Genomic DNA, 15903 nt, shown 5'->3' with positions numbered 1-15903 from the left:
GTTCTGACGCGATTTGTTTTGGCCTCGGCTTTTATAGACCGCTGTGAGGTGGTCGGTTTCAGTTCCTTCCGCCGTGTAATGAAAAATAGTCCCTCTCAAAAGAATCGTGACTTTCATCTTTTTATTCAGAGCTATACAGACCACACAATATATGCTGCTATGAACATTCATGAATATTGTTATAGGTGAAAATGTGTATGTAATCAAAAACAAAACATCATGGTTTTATTATAACAAACATTCTGTGTTAACCGTTGAGTAAACAATTCAAGTAAGACAGAAAGTCGAACTAGAAAGCAAAAATTCACCAAATTTTACAGCAAGTTACATCGAATTTTTTTTTAAGTTATTCCCCCACAATACACAATACATACTTTTTATAAGATTAACGTTCACAGCTGCCCAGAAACGCAGGATGATTCATCACAAATGCACTTTTCAAACAAAAACAACAACAGTGACGTCAGAAGCGCAGTGCGGAGGTATACAACACGGGTAACACAAGCCCCTCTTTCGATCCGGCTCAAACCGGTTTTAGTGCACGGATCTTCTTTTCTTTTAACCGCAGTGCTTCAATGCGCATGCGTGTAAACAATTTTTGGCTTGATCAACTAAATTCCAGAATGTTCTAGTTTAATCCAGATGGAAAGTTATGAGAAAACATTCAAGCTTTATGTGGAGGTCAAGACATACATTATACTTTAGAAGGTTAAATAAATGGCCCATCGTAAAGAGATTCTGGCCAATGTTTTTGTTTTGATCTCGTCATGTACATTGTGCTGTGTGAGTAAACGTGTGCTGTAAAGTTATTTGTTACTCACTTGTAAACTGCTTCCAATAAAAAATGAATAACGGTACATTTAACCTGAATTCAGAAACGAGTCTTTACCACATTGTGTGCGGGGTAAACGTGACTTCGAGCACGTCTCCTCTGGTGTTTGTCCTTAAGTCCATATAAAGACAGTGTGAAGGAAAGGGGGAGGGGGTAACACAAATACACTTAAAAACACGAAATACCAGTATACTGCCCTGTTTATGTTTTAACATTCATCATGGGCCAACAGGAACCTGTTTAGTGACGAATGCTTTTAGTGCTAATCTGGAAAACAGTTAATAAACGATTTTATATTACTGCGCTAAATGAGAACAATCATTTTGGGATTAAGTTTTAGCAATCATCAAAGTTAAAATGCATTATTTAATCTCCCAAACTGATGTAAATGATACAACTTGTTTTTCATTCTTAAATAGCAATGCATGATTTATTATTTTTGGCAGATGTCGTCATTTGTGCGACAGCTTTTGAAATGGCTTCGCATATTCGTCATCATCAGACAGTAACTTTCCGACCCACTGCTAATATATAGCTAATAATATGTCTCGTTGTATTGTACTTCATCGTACCATTCTGCGTCACAACACGATGTGTTATTTATTTTTAATAAAATGAAGCCCTTATTAATGTGACGAATGTGGAAACGTGTAAGGCCTGGGTTTTCATTTGAAAGTTACCACTAGATGGCACCGGTCTCACATTAATCACATCACACAAAGTCCATTTGCCCCTGAATAGAGATGAATAGCCTAAATCCTATCAGTCCTCAGTGTTGGGGAGTAATTTACATGTAACTAAATTACGTAATTTGATTACAAAAGAAATGTAACTGTAATCAGTTACAGTTACTTAGAAAAAATATGTAGGGCCTATTAAATTATAAATTACAGAATGAATATTTTATTGATTACAAATCTATTTTTCCCCCACAAACATCAAAATTGACTTCTTTCATAAATTGCTTTGACTGCTCTAATACATGAGACCCCAACGTTTCATGAGTTTAGGACACATGTTTATTTAATAAAGGTTTTATTTTCAGGTTTATGTATATATATATATATATGTATATATATATATATATATATATATATATATATATATATATATATATATATATATAGTCAAAGGCCAGTGTTTCCAGTTATAACTATGCAAATATTTAATTAAAAAAACTGAAGGCTATCATATCTACTAAACTATTTCCTGTTATGGTTTTAAATTTGTATTTAACCTCAGAATGATCTCAAAGTAAAAAGAGGGCCCGATTTTGTGGCTTTAAAATTAAATTCTTATAATCTTAATTCCAGTGCTGATCAGTATGTACCAAGGTTAACCCTGTATGCTTTACATGTTTGAAAATGATTAACAGTTGAATAAATTAGAAATGTAGAAAATTAAGCTAAAAGTAATCAAATGCAATCAGTTAGAAATAGTTACACTACTTATTACATTTTAAATAAGGTAACTTGTAATCTGTATCCTATTACTACATTTCTAAAGTAAACTTCCTAACTGAATGAAAACCTTCAGCCAATGAAATAATATATTAATCCTTAATTTTTTATTTATTCTTTATTTATCAGATTCCATGTGTTTTGAACACGAGCATGAGAAATGGAAGATACATATAGGCCTAATGTTTTATGGGTATGAAAATGAATGCACAATAATAAAGTTATTAACAAAATTCCCATGTCAATTGCACTATAGGCATTTAAAGCAAAATATGTTGTTTGGTGATAGTATGTGACAAGAATGCCATATTTGTCTATGCCTTTAAATATAAATGTCATCCAATACATCCATTGTGATATAACGGAGTAGACTTGTGAATTTCATTCTCACCTTTTTGTGTATGTAACCCAGATACCATATAATGCAATGCCCTTTCAGCAAAGCCAATCGATTGTGTTCCAGCTGTGCTCTCCCCATGAGGATGTGGAGTCATTACATCAGAATCAGATGGATATTGGGTGACAGAAAGCCCTGGCAGCATTCAACTTGTTTTACTCCTGCTGCTCTAGCCTCGTGGAGAAACATCTGCTTGTGAAAGGATGCACTTTTAAATATATTTCTTTAGAAGGTCATTCATTTTTCAGATTCCTGGAACCTTAACAACAAATTTTATACAGACCCCAAAACGCTGCAAAGATCACATACCCAAATCAGAGCTGAACAATTCATTTTCAGGAATTAAAAGGGAGGCATCAACAGAGTAACACAGCTAAATACTGATAGTGTAGAGAGTATAAGAGATGGAAAGATACTTCACACCTGTGTATGGCTCCTCAGAGGATGAGGTGAAAATGTACAAACATTACCATCCTATACCTCAACAGCATCCTCACAACCATCATTACCAGCACAACCATTATCACCACCGCGGACCACACAGGTATGTGTTTCAACTTTCTCTGGAGGATATGTACAATTAATTAAAGTCTATCTATCTATCTATCTATCTATCTATCTATCTATCTATCTATCTATCTATCTATCTATCTATCTATCTATCTATCTATCTATCTATCTATCTATCTATCTATCTATCTATCTATCTATCTATCTATCAGTGCATTTGTTTAATTACAAAAAGATAACCTTTAATACTCTTTCCTACTTATTTCTACTTTCTGCAATTATGATTAATTGAAACTATATATCATTAGTACAGTGGAGCAATTGTACATTGTGGCTCAGTATATATATATATATATATATATATAGAGAGAGAGAGAGAGAGAGAGAGAGAGAGAGAGAGAGAGGGAGAGAGAGAGAGAGAGAGAGAGAGAAATATGTATAATATATACATTGCCACCCATTTTATTGTGTTTCGTTTTGCATATTGAATTTTTTTCTGAGATTAATTACTGAGAATTGTTAATCAACACACTGTGAATCTCCTTACTGCTGTTGTGTAAATAAGTCAATATATAACCAGAACAGATCACATTTTGACATAATTTTTATTATTATTAATTTCAATTCTTTATGTAACCCCCTTTTAAATCAGTCCCAACTCTTCAAGCAGTCACGTAAAACACGCTGATAAACATACTCACCATCACTACGGCAACCAGCATCACTTTTATCATCATGCAAACCCTAAAATGTCTGGAGACCATCACAGCTTCTCTAAAATGTCTTCCTCCAGCCTGTCCTCCTCCACTTCCACTTCTTCATCTGCATCTTTGACCTCTGACCCCAGCCTGGACGATGAGACGAATCTCATGCACAAACCCCAGCATTCCCTGTCCTGCTCCAACATCCCTGAGGTCCAAAGGAAAAGCCATGACAGAGAATCCGTGGATTTTGATTTTGATCAGAGAGATCAGAGGCACCGCCACAGTCTAGAAAATGCAATCGAACTGCCGCCTGGTTCTCAGCACGGACATCGGATGCCAAAAATCTCCCGGGGCCATAGCAAAAGTGAAGAGGGCCTTCAACAAAACAAGCACAAAGATGGTTACTCAGCAGGATCTCACTCCATGGATCATGGGCCACTTTACAAGACTGCAAGCCTGGGGCAAAGCCTTGCATTTGAGGGCAATAATGACAACACTCTCGGTGGCAGAGTGGTTACCAAGAAGGCCGTTTCATCTATTCAGTTGCCCAGCAAAGGTATTCTGAAAAATAAAGATGAGGGACAGAAAGATGGAAACTTCAGGAAAGCGAAGTCTATGGAGGTGCTCTCCACCCGGGTGCACGTCACAGGAGCATCCAAGCAGATCTCTAAGGAAGCTGCGAGGGATAACTTTGTGAAAGGGAAGCTACAGTTCTCTGCATTTCTGGACGAGATCACCAAGCAGGTTATCAGTCCATGTGCTCTTAACTCTTTTGGTGTAAACACATCAACGCCACCAAAATCACCCAATGAAGAGCGCAAGAACCGCAGCGGCAAGCAGGAGAGCTTTGTGCAACCACCAAAACAGCAGCCCATTAGAGCTGAGAGACCAGATTCAGGAAAAACAGATTCAAGCTCACTCTCTCGATCCCATAAGAGCAAAAACCACAACCGAAACCTGACCAGTCCTCCAACACCGCCCTGCCGCCCTTCAAAAGCTGAAAGACAAGAAGCTGCTTCAGGTAAAGAGCACCACAGGCAATATTCTCAGATGTTCACTGATGGTACCAGCACCAGCCCAGAAACTATCCACACCAACCTCTCGAAACACAAAGGGCGACATCAGAGTAGTCATGGCCCGTCCAGGAACTTTCATATTAAGCGGGAATCACCGCCGCCTCTGCGAGCCGCAGGGCTGGAGACAGAGTCCCAGTCGAGTAAATCATCCACCAGTGCTAGTTCAGAGAAAAGGAACAGACCCAAACACATGGGACACAGGAGGCAGTCCAAACAACACAGGGTGAGTTCATCAAAAGACCAAAAGTGTTAATTTTTTTTTAACTTAATCTTTGGAACAAAATATGGCCTGAACCTCTTAAAAATGTTTCTAGAAAAAATTTAAATAAATAAAAAACAAAAAATATAAAATGTATGTTTTGTATTCCAATAGTTTTATATGAGGTTTGGAATATACAATTTTTGGAGGCCTGCTACAAACCTGTAAATTTGTAAATGTAATTTGAAAAAGATAGATTTTATTTAGTAATAAACAAACAAATTAAAGAGTCAAAATCTATATGATTAATATAGAATAAAAAACATTTTTATGAATACAATTTAAACAATTAAAAAATCTATTTAAAACATGAATAAATAAAGCAAATCAGAATGAGCAAATGTTGAGTTTTTAATGTATATTCTACTTCAAATATATGCCATACCTTTGAACTTTTTCCTCATAGAATTTGGGGAAAGAATTTTTTTTATTACGGTTTCCACAAAAACATTAAGCAATACTAAATTCATAATAAAAATAATTATAAATATTTCCAAATGACATTTGAACAGTAGTGTATATATTCCATAAATTAAACAAACATATTTATTTGAGCATTTTTTCCCCCTTCACAAACATTTGGGTAACAGAAGCGAATGGTTAACAGTCGAAGAATGCAGTCAGCATCTGGTTCTCTTTAATTGAGTTGTAACTGGTACATGTGTTATAGCAAACACAGATCAGAAAGATCAAAATGAAAGGATAATTAAAATAAAGATTGAATTATTGATAGCCTTAGACAAACATCTATGCTGGAAGCATGAGGGATACCCTTCATTGTGTCCATATCCCTTGATTAACACAATTGAACCAGATGAGTCATCAATCAATGATCTTCTCTGGAACATATCACTTCAAAAATCAATTTTCTATTTTCTGTCCTTTATTGACTGTTTCACCCCTTCTCTCTTCTCTCGTGCCCCTAGGATTCATCTGGTTCCATGGATAGAGTTCAGTAAGTGGTTTCCCCCCTTTTCAGATTGGTTAGTTCAGACGATTGATTTTGCTCTTATTCCAGAGCTTTCCCCCACTTTACACTGCTCCGTGTCCTAAACTCTGTCATCCAGCCTGAGCCCTATCGATTACTTCTATTGTCATCTGTCTCTGTTCATCTGTCCAGTACACAGTTAGAGGAGAGTCATAGTATTTTTTCTTTATGAATGATCTATGATACTGAGCTTCTGCAGAAACACAGCAGTTTATCTCCTGACAAAGACTGATCTGTAATATATTGCAGGATGCTGGAGGAGTACAACAAAGAGCTACATGAGAACCTGTTGCAGACAGTGGCATGCATTGAGAATATGGAGGCAGAATTGCAATGTACCAAAACAGAGTTAGTCAGCTTTAAAGAGAAATACAGAAGGTCAGCATCTAAAAATCCATATGCAGTACTATTAATAAAATATGTTTTTAGTTCATAAATGATAGCACTCATCTTTTATTCTCTCTTATGTTTAATTTGTAGGCTACAGGAAAGCTATTCTGTTTCTCAGCAGGCAAACAGTGTCTTGGAGCAGAAACTCAAAACTGCAGTAAGTTTAACACAAGTTGTAGAAGGCATTTTTCACAGGTTTTCAATAGGTAAAAAATTTACCTAAATTGGTACAATGAGCGAACTAAACATTATTTATTGTTTCACTGAAATGTAAATCAGTTCAATATAACTATTCAAAGATTAAGACTTCTGAGGTGGGACCAAATCATCATTTTCGGGGATAGATGTGAGATTTGTGCCTTGCATAAAAGTTTATATTTTACATATAAAAACAAAGAATATGAACAACAAGAAAACAGGGGTTGTTGCAAAAGATACACATACAATCAAAGAAGCTCTGTGTCGTGAATTGCTTTTTTAAGTTTTGTTTTCTAATACACAAAGTGCCCATCAGTAAAATATGATGGTGTTCTTTTCAGGCCTTATCGCTACTTATTAAAGCACCTGCTTTCCCGTGCACTGGGCTCTATAAGAATAAAAACATCTGCTGAAATAAAAAAATAAAAAAATCTGCTGGTAGTGCCTACCAACACCTGTGTTATGTTTAAACAGTATTCGTTTTTTTACCTTATTCTGAAAGGCAGACAGCTTGGACTCAGAGAGGAAGTTTCTCATGCAGAGAATTGCAGATCTGACTAAACAGCTGGATACGTCTCAGAAGACCATCAGCTCTCTGGAAAACATCAATGTAAGCACAACTCACAGACAGATACAACAAACAGATGTCTTCAGTTTCTTGCACAAACTAGTCTATTCCCCATAAAACTGCTTATATAGTACACTTATGATATTATACATATTATTAACCTGTGATATTTTATTGTTGTATAGTAGATGTTTTACCAATACGGCTTGATTTTAGAAGGCTCACCTCTTTTTGACATCACAGCATAGCTGATCGCCAACTAATCAGCATCGTTGTGACAGTTTCTGCCCTGAACAAAGAGGGGGAAATATATATATTTGTTCAAATACATAAAAGGCATCATTGCTCACACTATAGACGGCATGGTTTATTTACTTGTGTCTGCACAATCAAGTATTTTAACATAAAAAATCACATCCAAAAGGTTAAAGGTTAACATCTTTCTCTCTTTAGGTTCCCTCAATGATTAGAGAGTTGTTGAAAAATCATTTAGACTCTCATGAAGCACCGGAGCACTTCTTATGTCCTCGAACATCTCCAGGCCAAACTGATGGTGACCAATCAGAGAGGGTGAAGGAGCTCAGAAACAACCAACCATTTGATGGAAAAGGGGATGTTTTTGAATGGCCACAGACAGGACACACATGCTCAGGTGCCAGAAAACAGCCTGTCACAGTCTTTCTGCCGTGGAAACATGATCACGATCCATGGGCAGAGCCAGGGCAACTTGTGACTGAAGGAAGTGACTCACAACTTCCTTTTTCTTTTACTAATGATGTGCCTATCCACAAAATGATGGCAGTTACAAGGGCACCAAGTCATGAAGTGCACCAATTAGCCATGAACACAGAGATCCACTTAATTCCCAGAAACCCATTTAATCTAGATGAGATGAGGCCCAGCAGACAGACAGGTGGAGAGGGAACTGTCACTGATGTCAACTATCTTACAGCTCAAAGGATGCTGAATGAGTTTTTGAACCAGATTCCTCCTCCAGTGAATGATGCTGAAGGGAAAGATGCAGCAGACATTTAATTTGACGTCCGTGTGTAAACTGTATTTGTAAAAAAAAAATCTCTAGCATCTCCCATTACCAATATTTTAGCAAGGATGCAAATAACTGTGGCTCTGATGGGTCTGGTATTTGTGAAATACACTTAATTTCTAGCTTAACAAGTACAATTTCTCAAAAGTTATCCTTAATATTATTGTTTGTTTTACCTTTTTGCCCTGGACAATGTGAAATATTTAAAGATTGGTTAGAAATAAAGTAATATAGCTAGATATTCATATTAATTTATAACTAATTTAACTAATTAACTAATTTACAAATTGTAAAGTTTGCCTTTCTAAAATTAAAATTAAACTGGAGAGTGTATTTATTGTATACTGTGACATTTAGGAAAGTTTGAATTGTTGTTTTTGTAAAATCAGATCAAATATTAGTTATAGTTTCTGCTAGAAAAAAAAAGCCACATAACCATGTACATTTATTATAGAATATCCTTGTATTTTTTATTTGAAATGTATTAATAAAGTCTTGTGTGCTAACTTGCTCTACATTTCGGAGTGGTTTATATCTGTCTTAGTGCCTTTAAGGGTGTCTTTATGTCCATATAAAACAATCACAATTCACTGCTGGTTATATATGCTTTATACAATCATGTATGTGACAAATACAAATCTTGAATCTTGAGTGTGACATCCAGTTATCAATCTATTACATAAACTGTTTTCAAATTAAAATTAAACCAGCATTACACACTCATCATAAGACAATAAATCCTGTTTTGCTATATTTCACATGACCCATTCCTGATTATATAATATACAGCATTTATATTCTGCACAGTCAGCATTAAAAAAGCACACACAGTTCCTATTAGACACACATTAAGACTCACATTTAAGCCGCAAACACAGCCAGCTGGCAGTGACACAGCACTGTGATGTCTGCAAAGACTCTAACCCATCCCTAGATTGGCCTGCAATGGAATATGAATTATATATTTTATATCATATCATATCCTAAAATGTTGAAATAAAATGTTAGAATTTGGCTGTTTTTTTGACATGGGCATTTTTATCTCTGTGTGTTTTTGCCCTCAGCTGTGTCCTCATTTATTTCTGACCCTGCTGTATAGACTGAGGCTCACAGGAATGCATCACAGTCTGTCATACCTGTTTTCTTCTCCATTCTTTTCAGTTTCACAGTTTCTCAGTCCATTAAATGGCACACTTTGCGTCAAACCCCTCGCTCGGGCATTCTTCTGGACTTGTTGACCAAGGGCAGGTTTGATTAGAGGACGCTGGCCTGGATTCTCATTGGTGGAAGTGGTCTAATAGGATCAGACATGACAGGAGATTATGACACTCAAGATATAATACTCTATATCATATTTTTCAGACCTAATCAAAATGGCTGCCAAACTGTAGGAGGCACATTGAAGGCTCAGGGTCTGAAAGAAAGGGCACTCAAATATTCTCGAAGGTAAATAATTATTTTTTCTTCTGCTAAAACCAGATGATCTTGGGGACAACCTAAAATGTAATTTTAATTCAACATCAAAACAATTTTTTTTGTATCATTTACTGAAAGTATTGTGTCGATGATTTCCAAAGGGACACCAGATTGTTCCTTATTATTAGAAGTAACAGAACCTGATGGGAATTTACCAGATAATTTTTTTTTGCGTGCTGGATACTGATATAACATGACCTCTATTAAATTCCTCTTCTGCAATCTAAGCTCCTCTCTCTCCTCTGTCCTACACTTCTTCCTATGCAGCATGGTGTTGTTAAAAATAAAGTTCCCGTTCCAAAAGAGGGTGCGTCTGGCCCAGGGTCTATGGCTGCTTTCATGGGTGGCCATGTTCTCTGGAGCCATCACCTTTGCTATGGGAGTCTTCCTCAAAACTGAGCTACATCGCAGATCAGAGGTAATCAAACTTTTCTCATTAAAAAAACAGTAATATAACGTGAAATTGAAGAATGTGATGTACAAATGCATCCCTAGATACATGCTTGTTTTCCAAAAACATAAATGGAAACCATTATAGTCCATTTGGATCTATAAAGTGTGTGAGAGGATAATAAGAAATGCACTTCAGTGGGGCAGTTGTGGCCTAATGGATAGAGAGCTGGACTTGTAACCCGAAGGATGTGGGTTTGAGTCTCAGGTGGAGCATGGATTGTAGGTAGGGGGAGGGAATAACCAGCGCTCTCTCCACCTTCAATACAACGACTGAGCTGAGACCCTTGAGCAACGCACTGAAGGATGTGCGTTCACGGTGTGTGTGTGTGTGCACTTGGATGGGTTAAATGCAGGGCACCATTTCTGAGTATGGAACACCATACTTGGCCACACTCATTAACTTACTATATTTACTTAATGGTTTGCATATATTATTTATTTGACCCAATTAATAAATTACAATCATATTTACAATACTACAACCCTTAATGCTGTCAACAGCAGTGTAACAGGCCTTAGCTTTGTCTTGTTGAGAGGAATAATCTCACATAATCTGAGGATTGGCACTCAGATAATGTCCTGTAGCGTGCAACAATACCTGAGCCTGTATCTATAATGAAGACAATAAACATTACAATGAAACCTGATAATGAGTGAAAAGAGTATTCTGGAAAGAAATTAAGGATAAAAAAAAAAACTCATACAATGCTTCTGTTTAACAGGTGTGGTATAATTACAATGTTTACAGTTTTTAACATAACAATATGTAACCTAAAGATTTTGATGATGTATGTAGGTTATATGCAGATGTAGGAAGAATTGAAGTTGCTTAATGGTTTCCTGTAGCTGAAACAGTAAAGTATGGTGCTAGCAACAACAAGAAATGTAAAAATGTAAATAAGTACCATTAATTCAGTGTAAGTTGCTTTGGATAAAAGTATTGTCACATGCATTAATGAAATAGTAGGTAAACCCTTTTTCTGATACTGATCAATTAAAAAAATAAGTTTTCAGATGAAGTGTCAGCCTTTAGTAAAGAAAGTAAACACTGATCTGGGCCTGATTAAATGTCAGCGCATAACAGCAAAAACAAAAAAACAAAAAGGAGAAATAACAAATATTCAACCCTTCTCACTCTGTACAGGTGATGCACAGTATGGACATCCACATTGTACCAAATCTGCTGATGGCTGTGGGGTTAGCGTCAGTGGGCATCAACATCTGTGCTGGTAAAGTCTGCCAGGACTCACTAGACCCCACGCGTTTCCCGCGCTGGAAGATGTTTCTTCCTCCGTTCTTCTGCTTCTCTGTCTTCCTCACCTCTCTGCTGCTGGTGGCCATGATTCTGAGCTTCGCCCTGCAGCCCAGCCTCGAGGAGTCTCTGAAGATCGGGCTGAAGAACGGCATCCGCTTCTACAAGGTTGGTGAGAGAAAGACAAAAGGAATAAAGTGGGGTCTAAAAGTTATTTAACAGCAATAAGGTGATATGGTTTGATATGATTTAGTAATTTAGGCAAAGCCCTTACACATACAGTATACAGATACAGTACACAGATAGTGTACATATATATTATATGTGTGTTTGTGTGTGTGTTATTTACATAGTGCTCTCTGGTCTCACATAATATCTTGTTTTCGTGCATAAATCTTTTTAATTATATCAAAAATGTACGTGTGATTCACATTTAAATTTCAGAAATTTCTTGTTTGTAATTTTATTTTACACATGGAGGACATATTTAACAGATTCCCTCCATGTGTGAAATAAAATAACAATACGTTTTCTTAAGTTTCTTGTGGAAATCACAAGTGATTTTTTTAATACTATTTGATTTATGCTAGATTTTTAAATGTTAGATATTTATTTATTTTGGAGTACTTTAGTTATTTATTGAAATATATAAATAAAATAAATCTAGCATTGCAGAGTCCTATAAATATTTATTTAAACGAATCAATCTGATATTTCAGAGACCTTTTGTATACTAGACAATACTTCATTCAAAAATAAAATATTTCCAAAGGCAAGGCAACATCATTTACTAAAGTCTAAAATCGAAAGAATAGAAAGAATTTGGTATTGAATTGGTAACTGAATTGCAGGGTTTCAAGTCATATTTCTCTTGATGAATTTTAAAGTAGTTATCTGATGTCTCATATCTCTACAGGATACAGACACACCGGGCCGTTGTTTCCAGAAGGAGACTATTGATCGTCTACAGATTGAGTTCCAGTGCTGTGGTAATACTAACTACAGGGACTGGTTTGAGGTGCAGTGGATCAGCAGCCGCTACCTGGACTTCACATCCAAAGAAGTGAAAGAGTGAGTCCAAAAATCATAGATAAACTCACATGAATGTGAAGAGTGAAGAGTGAGTCAGAGTTATCAAAAGTTATCAATAGTTATCAATAGTTAGGCAATACCCTGCAAAAGGGTATTTCTTTTAGCTTCCAAGGTGCATCTGAATTTAGAATGTTTTGTCCTGAAACAGGATTTCATCACCAAATGAACCTGATGCATTGATCAGAAAGTCAATAAAAGGAGCTGCAAAATCAATAGTGTAACAAAACTAGAAAAAAAAAATATAGTCTTATGTTTCTGTCTATTCCATTTTGCCATCAGTCGTGTGAGGAGTAACGTAGATGGACGATATCTGCTGGATGGGGTCCCATTCAGCTGCTGTAACCCTGCCTCGCCCCGGCCCTGCATCCAGTACAGTCTCCTGGACAACTCTGCCCATTACAACTATGAGTACCAGAGTGAAGAGCTGAACCTGTACAACCGAGGTTGCCGCCAGGCCCTTGTCAGCTACTACATGGGTTTAATGAACACCATCGGCCCTTGCGTACTATTTGATTTCCTTCTCCAGGTATGAGCTGATTAATGGCTTGAATGAGTAGTAATTACAGGCCACTGACCCATCCAAATAGAAACAAATAATTAGCTTTTCCGACTCGTGGCTTCTCTCAGGAATCTCCTATGAGCGTTTATAATTGAAGTTTGTGATGTATGAGTAAAATAAGATATGCATTAGACTTTTGTGTTTTGTTCTCCAACATAAATGATTCATGTGAATTCTGAACACCCTAATTAAATATAAGTTGCTAGGAAGAAGCTATACAAGGACTACAATTGTTGTCAGCAAAACACAATAGTGTTTTATATAAATGAATAGTTTTATTCAGCAAGCATGCATTAAATTAATCAAAAATGACATCTATAACTTTACAAAAGATATATATTTCAAATAAATGCTGTTTGTTTTAATTTTCTATTCCTCAAACAATCCTGAAAAAAAGTATCACATTCCCACAGAAATATTAAGCAGCACAACTACTTTCAACATTGACAATAACATGAAATGTTTCTTGAGCACCAAATCAGCACATTAGAATGATTTGATCATATAATAATAAAAAAATACAATAAAAATGTGAACTTTTACAATATTTCGGTTTTTAATGTATGTTCTATATTTCTGAAGAAATACAACAATTAAAAAATGTATGTTGTAATTTATGTTGAATCATGATAACTACATAGAGTTTACTCACGGCAATGCATGGTAAATGGGAACTATCCCACGAACTGATGTCAGAGGATCATTATGAATGTTTTGTGAGGATTCCCCTAAAATAACAACATGATTTTATGCGTCAACCTTGAATGACACATTGTATAATCTAATGCGCTCAAAACATCGAACGGTTCACACACTCATCATCACTGAATATTGACACATTTCCGGAACGGCTGGCAGTATGGTTGTGAACTCAAAGGTGTCAATATTCATTATTTAAGCATTAAAATAACTTTAACCCAAAACATCACGCTCTCAGCTTTTATAACAGTCACAGCTTTGTAACTTTAACAGTATGATTAGTTGCTTCTCATACACTAATCCAATAGACAGCAAACCAACGCCTGCAGTGAGAACCAGGAAAAGCAGGTTTGCTTTGCTATCTACAAAGTGTGATATTTAACATGGCATACTATCAGTTGTTACTTCATAAATTCAAGTGTAGCTTGTTGTTTTTCGGGCCCTGTAAGTTATAATACAGTGTGGTTATAATAGAGAGGAACAAAAATGTTTTTAAAGGAGGAAACTAAATACTCTTAATAAAGAAAATGAAAGCCAAAAATGAAAATGTGGTTACCATTTACATCATTATAAACCTTCGTTCTTCTGTGGAACAGATGAAAAAAAAAATCTGTTTTGTTGTCCATACAATAAAAGTTAATAGGGTCTGAATATTCTTGAGAATATCATTTTTAGTGTTGCACAGAAGAAAGAAATTCAGACAGGTTTGCAGTGACAGTGAGGGTGTATAAATGACAGAATTTTCATTTTTAGGAAGACATTTTAAGAGGAGCTACCTGAAGAAAAAGTCTTATAGGAGCTTGAACTCTGACCTCTATATCTCTTCTGCCTTCAGATGACCATTCTGGTGAGTCTGCGCTATCTGCAGACTGCAATGGAGGGTGTGATTGGACAGGAGAATGTGGAGATCGAGACAGAGGGATACATCCTGGAGAAGGGAGTGAAGGAGACATTGCTGGAGACTAAAGAAAAGATGAAGAAGCTCCTCCAGTTTGCTCGGGTGGGCGACGCATCCGCTGTGACCCCCGACACAGAGCCAGAGGCAGACAAGCCAGCCACAGCCTAAAAGACCAAGTGTGATTGTTTATAATGAATGTTAATGTGCACATGAGTGCTGATTGCCCTTGATTATCATCATCCAAAGGGATTGCATAATCATTACTGCAACGTAACACTGTTACTTCATTATATTGTTAAATGAAGTCAAAAATTTGAGGTAAAAACCAGTAACCTCTCAAAACACTGGAAACTGTTAATACGAAACCTGACAACACCAAAATACCCCTTTGGCAATTATATATAAAGTGAAGATGTATAAAGAAAAGTTAAAGCAGAAAATTCCAAGGAAATGAAGGCAATGAAAAAGTAGATGTGGTCTGTAGATGTGTCGCTGCTTCATGCTTTGCTTAAATAGATAAAAATAAAGAGTTGAAATTGCAATAGATGCATGCAAAAATAATAATAATAATAAAGATTTGAGATTTTAACTGATCTGTGAAGTCATGTGGTCATTGAGAACGTTCATCTAGTGCTTCTTTTTGTTTTTCACTTTTGTGTTGAAATGTGTTTTTCATTTGGACACTCCTTACCTCACACAAGCCTGAAATTAACTTCCCTTGTTAAAGGGTGTAATGGTAAATTTATTTCCTCTATTCCAGCCTATGCAGTGAGAGAAAGACAAAGTACGAGTAAGAGAGAAATGAATAGGATTATGCTGACCGAATGTGGCAGGCCTTATTGTTGGGTGTCCTGTTCTGACACCTTAAATCTCTTTATCCCTTTGATGATGGTTAATACTATGACTGCTGCCAAAGCACTCACACACAAAACAGGCCAACACAACAAAAACAACTGTGTCATGCCTCTAGTTATTTATTAAAAGCAATTAGTTTTGCACTAGTGAACATAATTTTAACTTCTTTCAACGGATTGGTCAATATTCACA

At 36.2% G+C, this 15903-nt stretch overlaps 2 protein-coding genes across 2 annotated transcripts; both read left to right on the top strand.

Moving 5' to 3' along the window:
* The first annotated feature begins 3887 nt into the window (after window positions 1-3887).
* Window positions 3888-8607, top strand: LOC113114514 (uncharacterized). Its single transcript, XM_026281425.1, has 6 exons — window positions 3888-5202; window positions 6165-6193; window positions 6476-6604; window positions 6707-6773; window positions 7317-7424; window positions 7836-8607. Exons 1-6 carry the CDS (start codon window positions 3949-3951, stop codon window positions 8415-8417), a joined length of 2169 nt encoding a protein of 722 aa, XP_026137210.1. The 5' UTR covers window positions 3888-3948; the 3' UTR covers window positions 8418-8607.
* A 1185-nt stretch (window positions 8608-9792) lies between these two features.
* rom1b (retinal outer segment membrane protein 1b) lies at window positions 9793-15421 on the top strand. Its single transcript, XM_026280796.1, has 6 exons — window positions 9793-9873; window positions 10171-10321; window positions 11501-11776; window positions 12525-12679; window positions 12980-13226; window positions 14794-15421. The coding sequence occupies exons 2-6, from the start codon at window positions 10172-10174 to the stop codon at window positions 15022-15024; spliced, it is 1059 nt and encodes a 352-aa protein (XP_026136581.1). The 5' UTR covers window positions 9793-9873; window position 10171; the 3' UTR covers window positions 15025-15421.
* Window positions 15422-15903: the final 482 nt, after the last annotated feature.

This window comes from Carassius auratus, chromosome 14, assembly GCF_003368295.1.
Source record: "Carassius auratus strain Wakin chromosome 14, ASM336829v1, whole genome shotgun sequence".
Classification (NCBI taxonomy): Eukaryota; Metazoa; Chordata; class Actinopteri; order Cypriniformes; family Cyprinidae; genus Carassius; species Carassius auratus.
The sequence above is the reverse complement of the archived record's forward strand: the minus strand, read 5'-3'. Positions and strand labels throughout refer to the sequence as shown.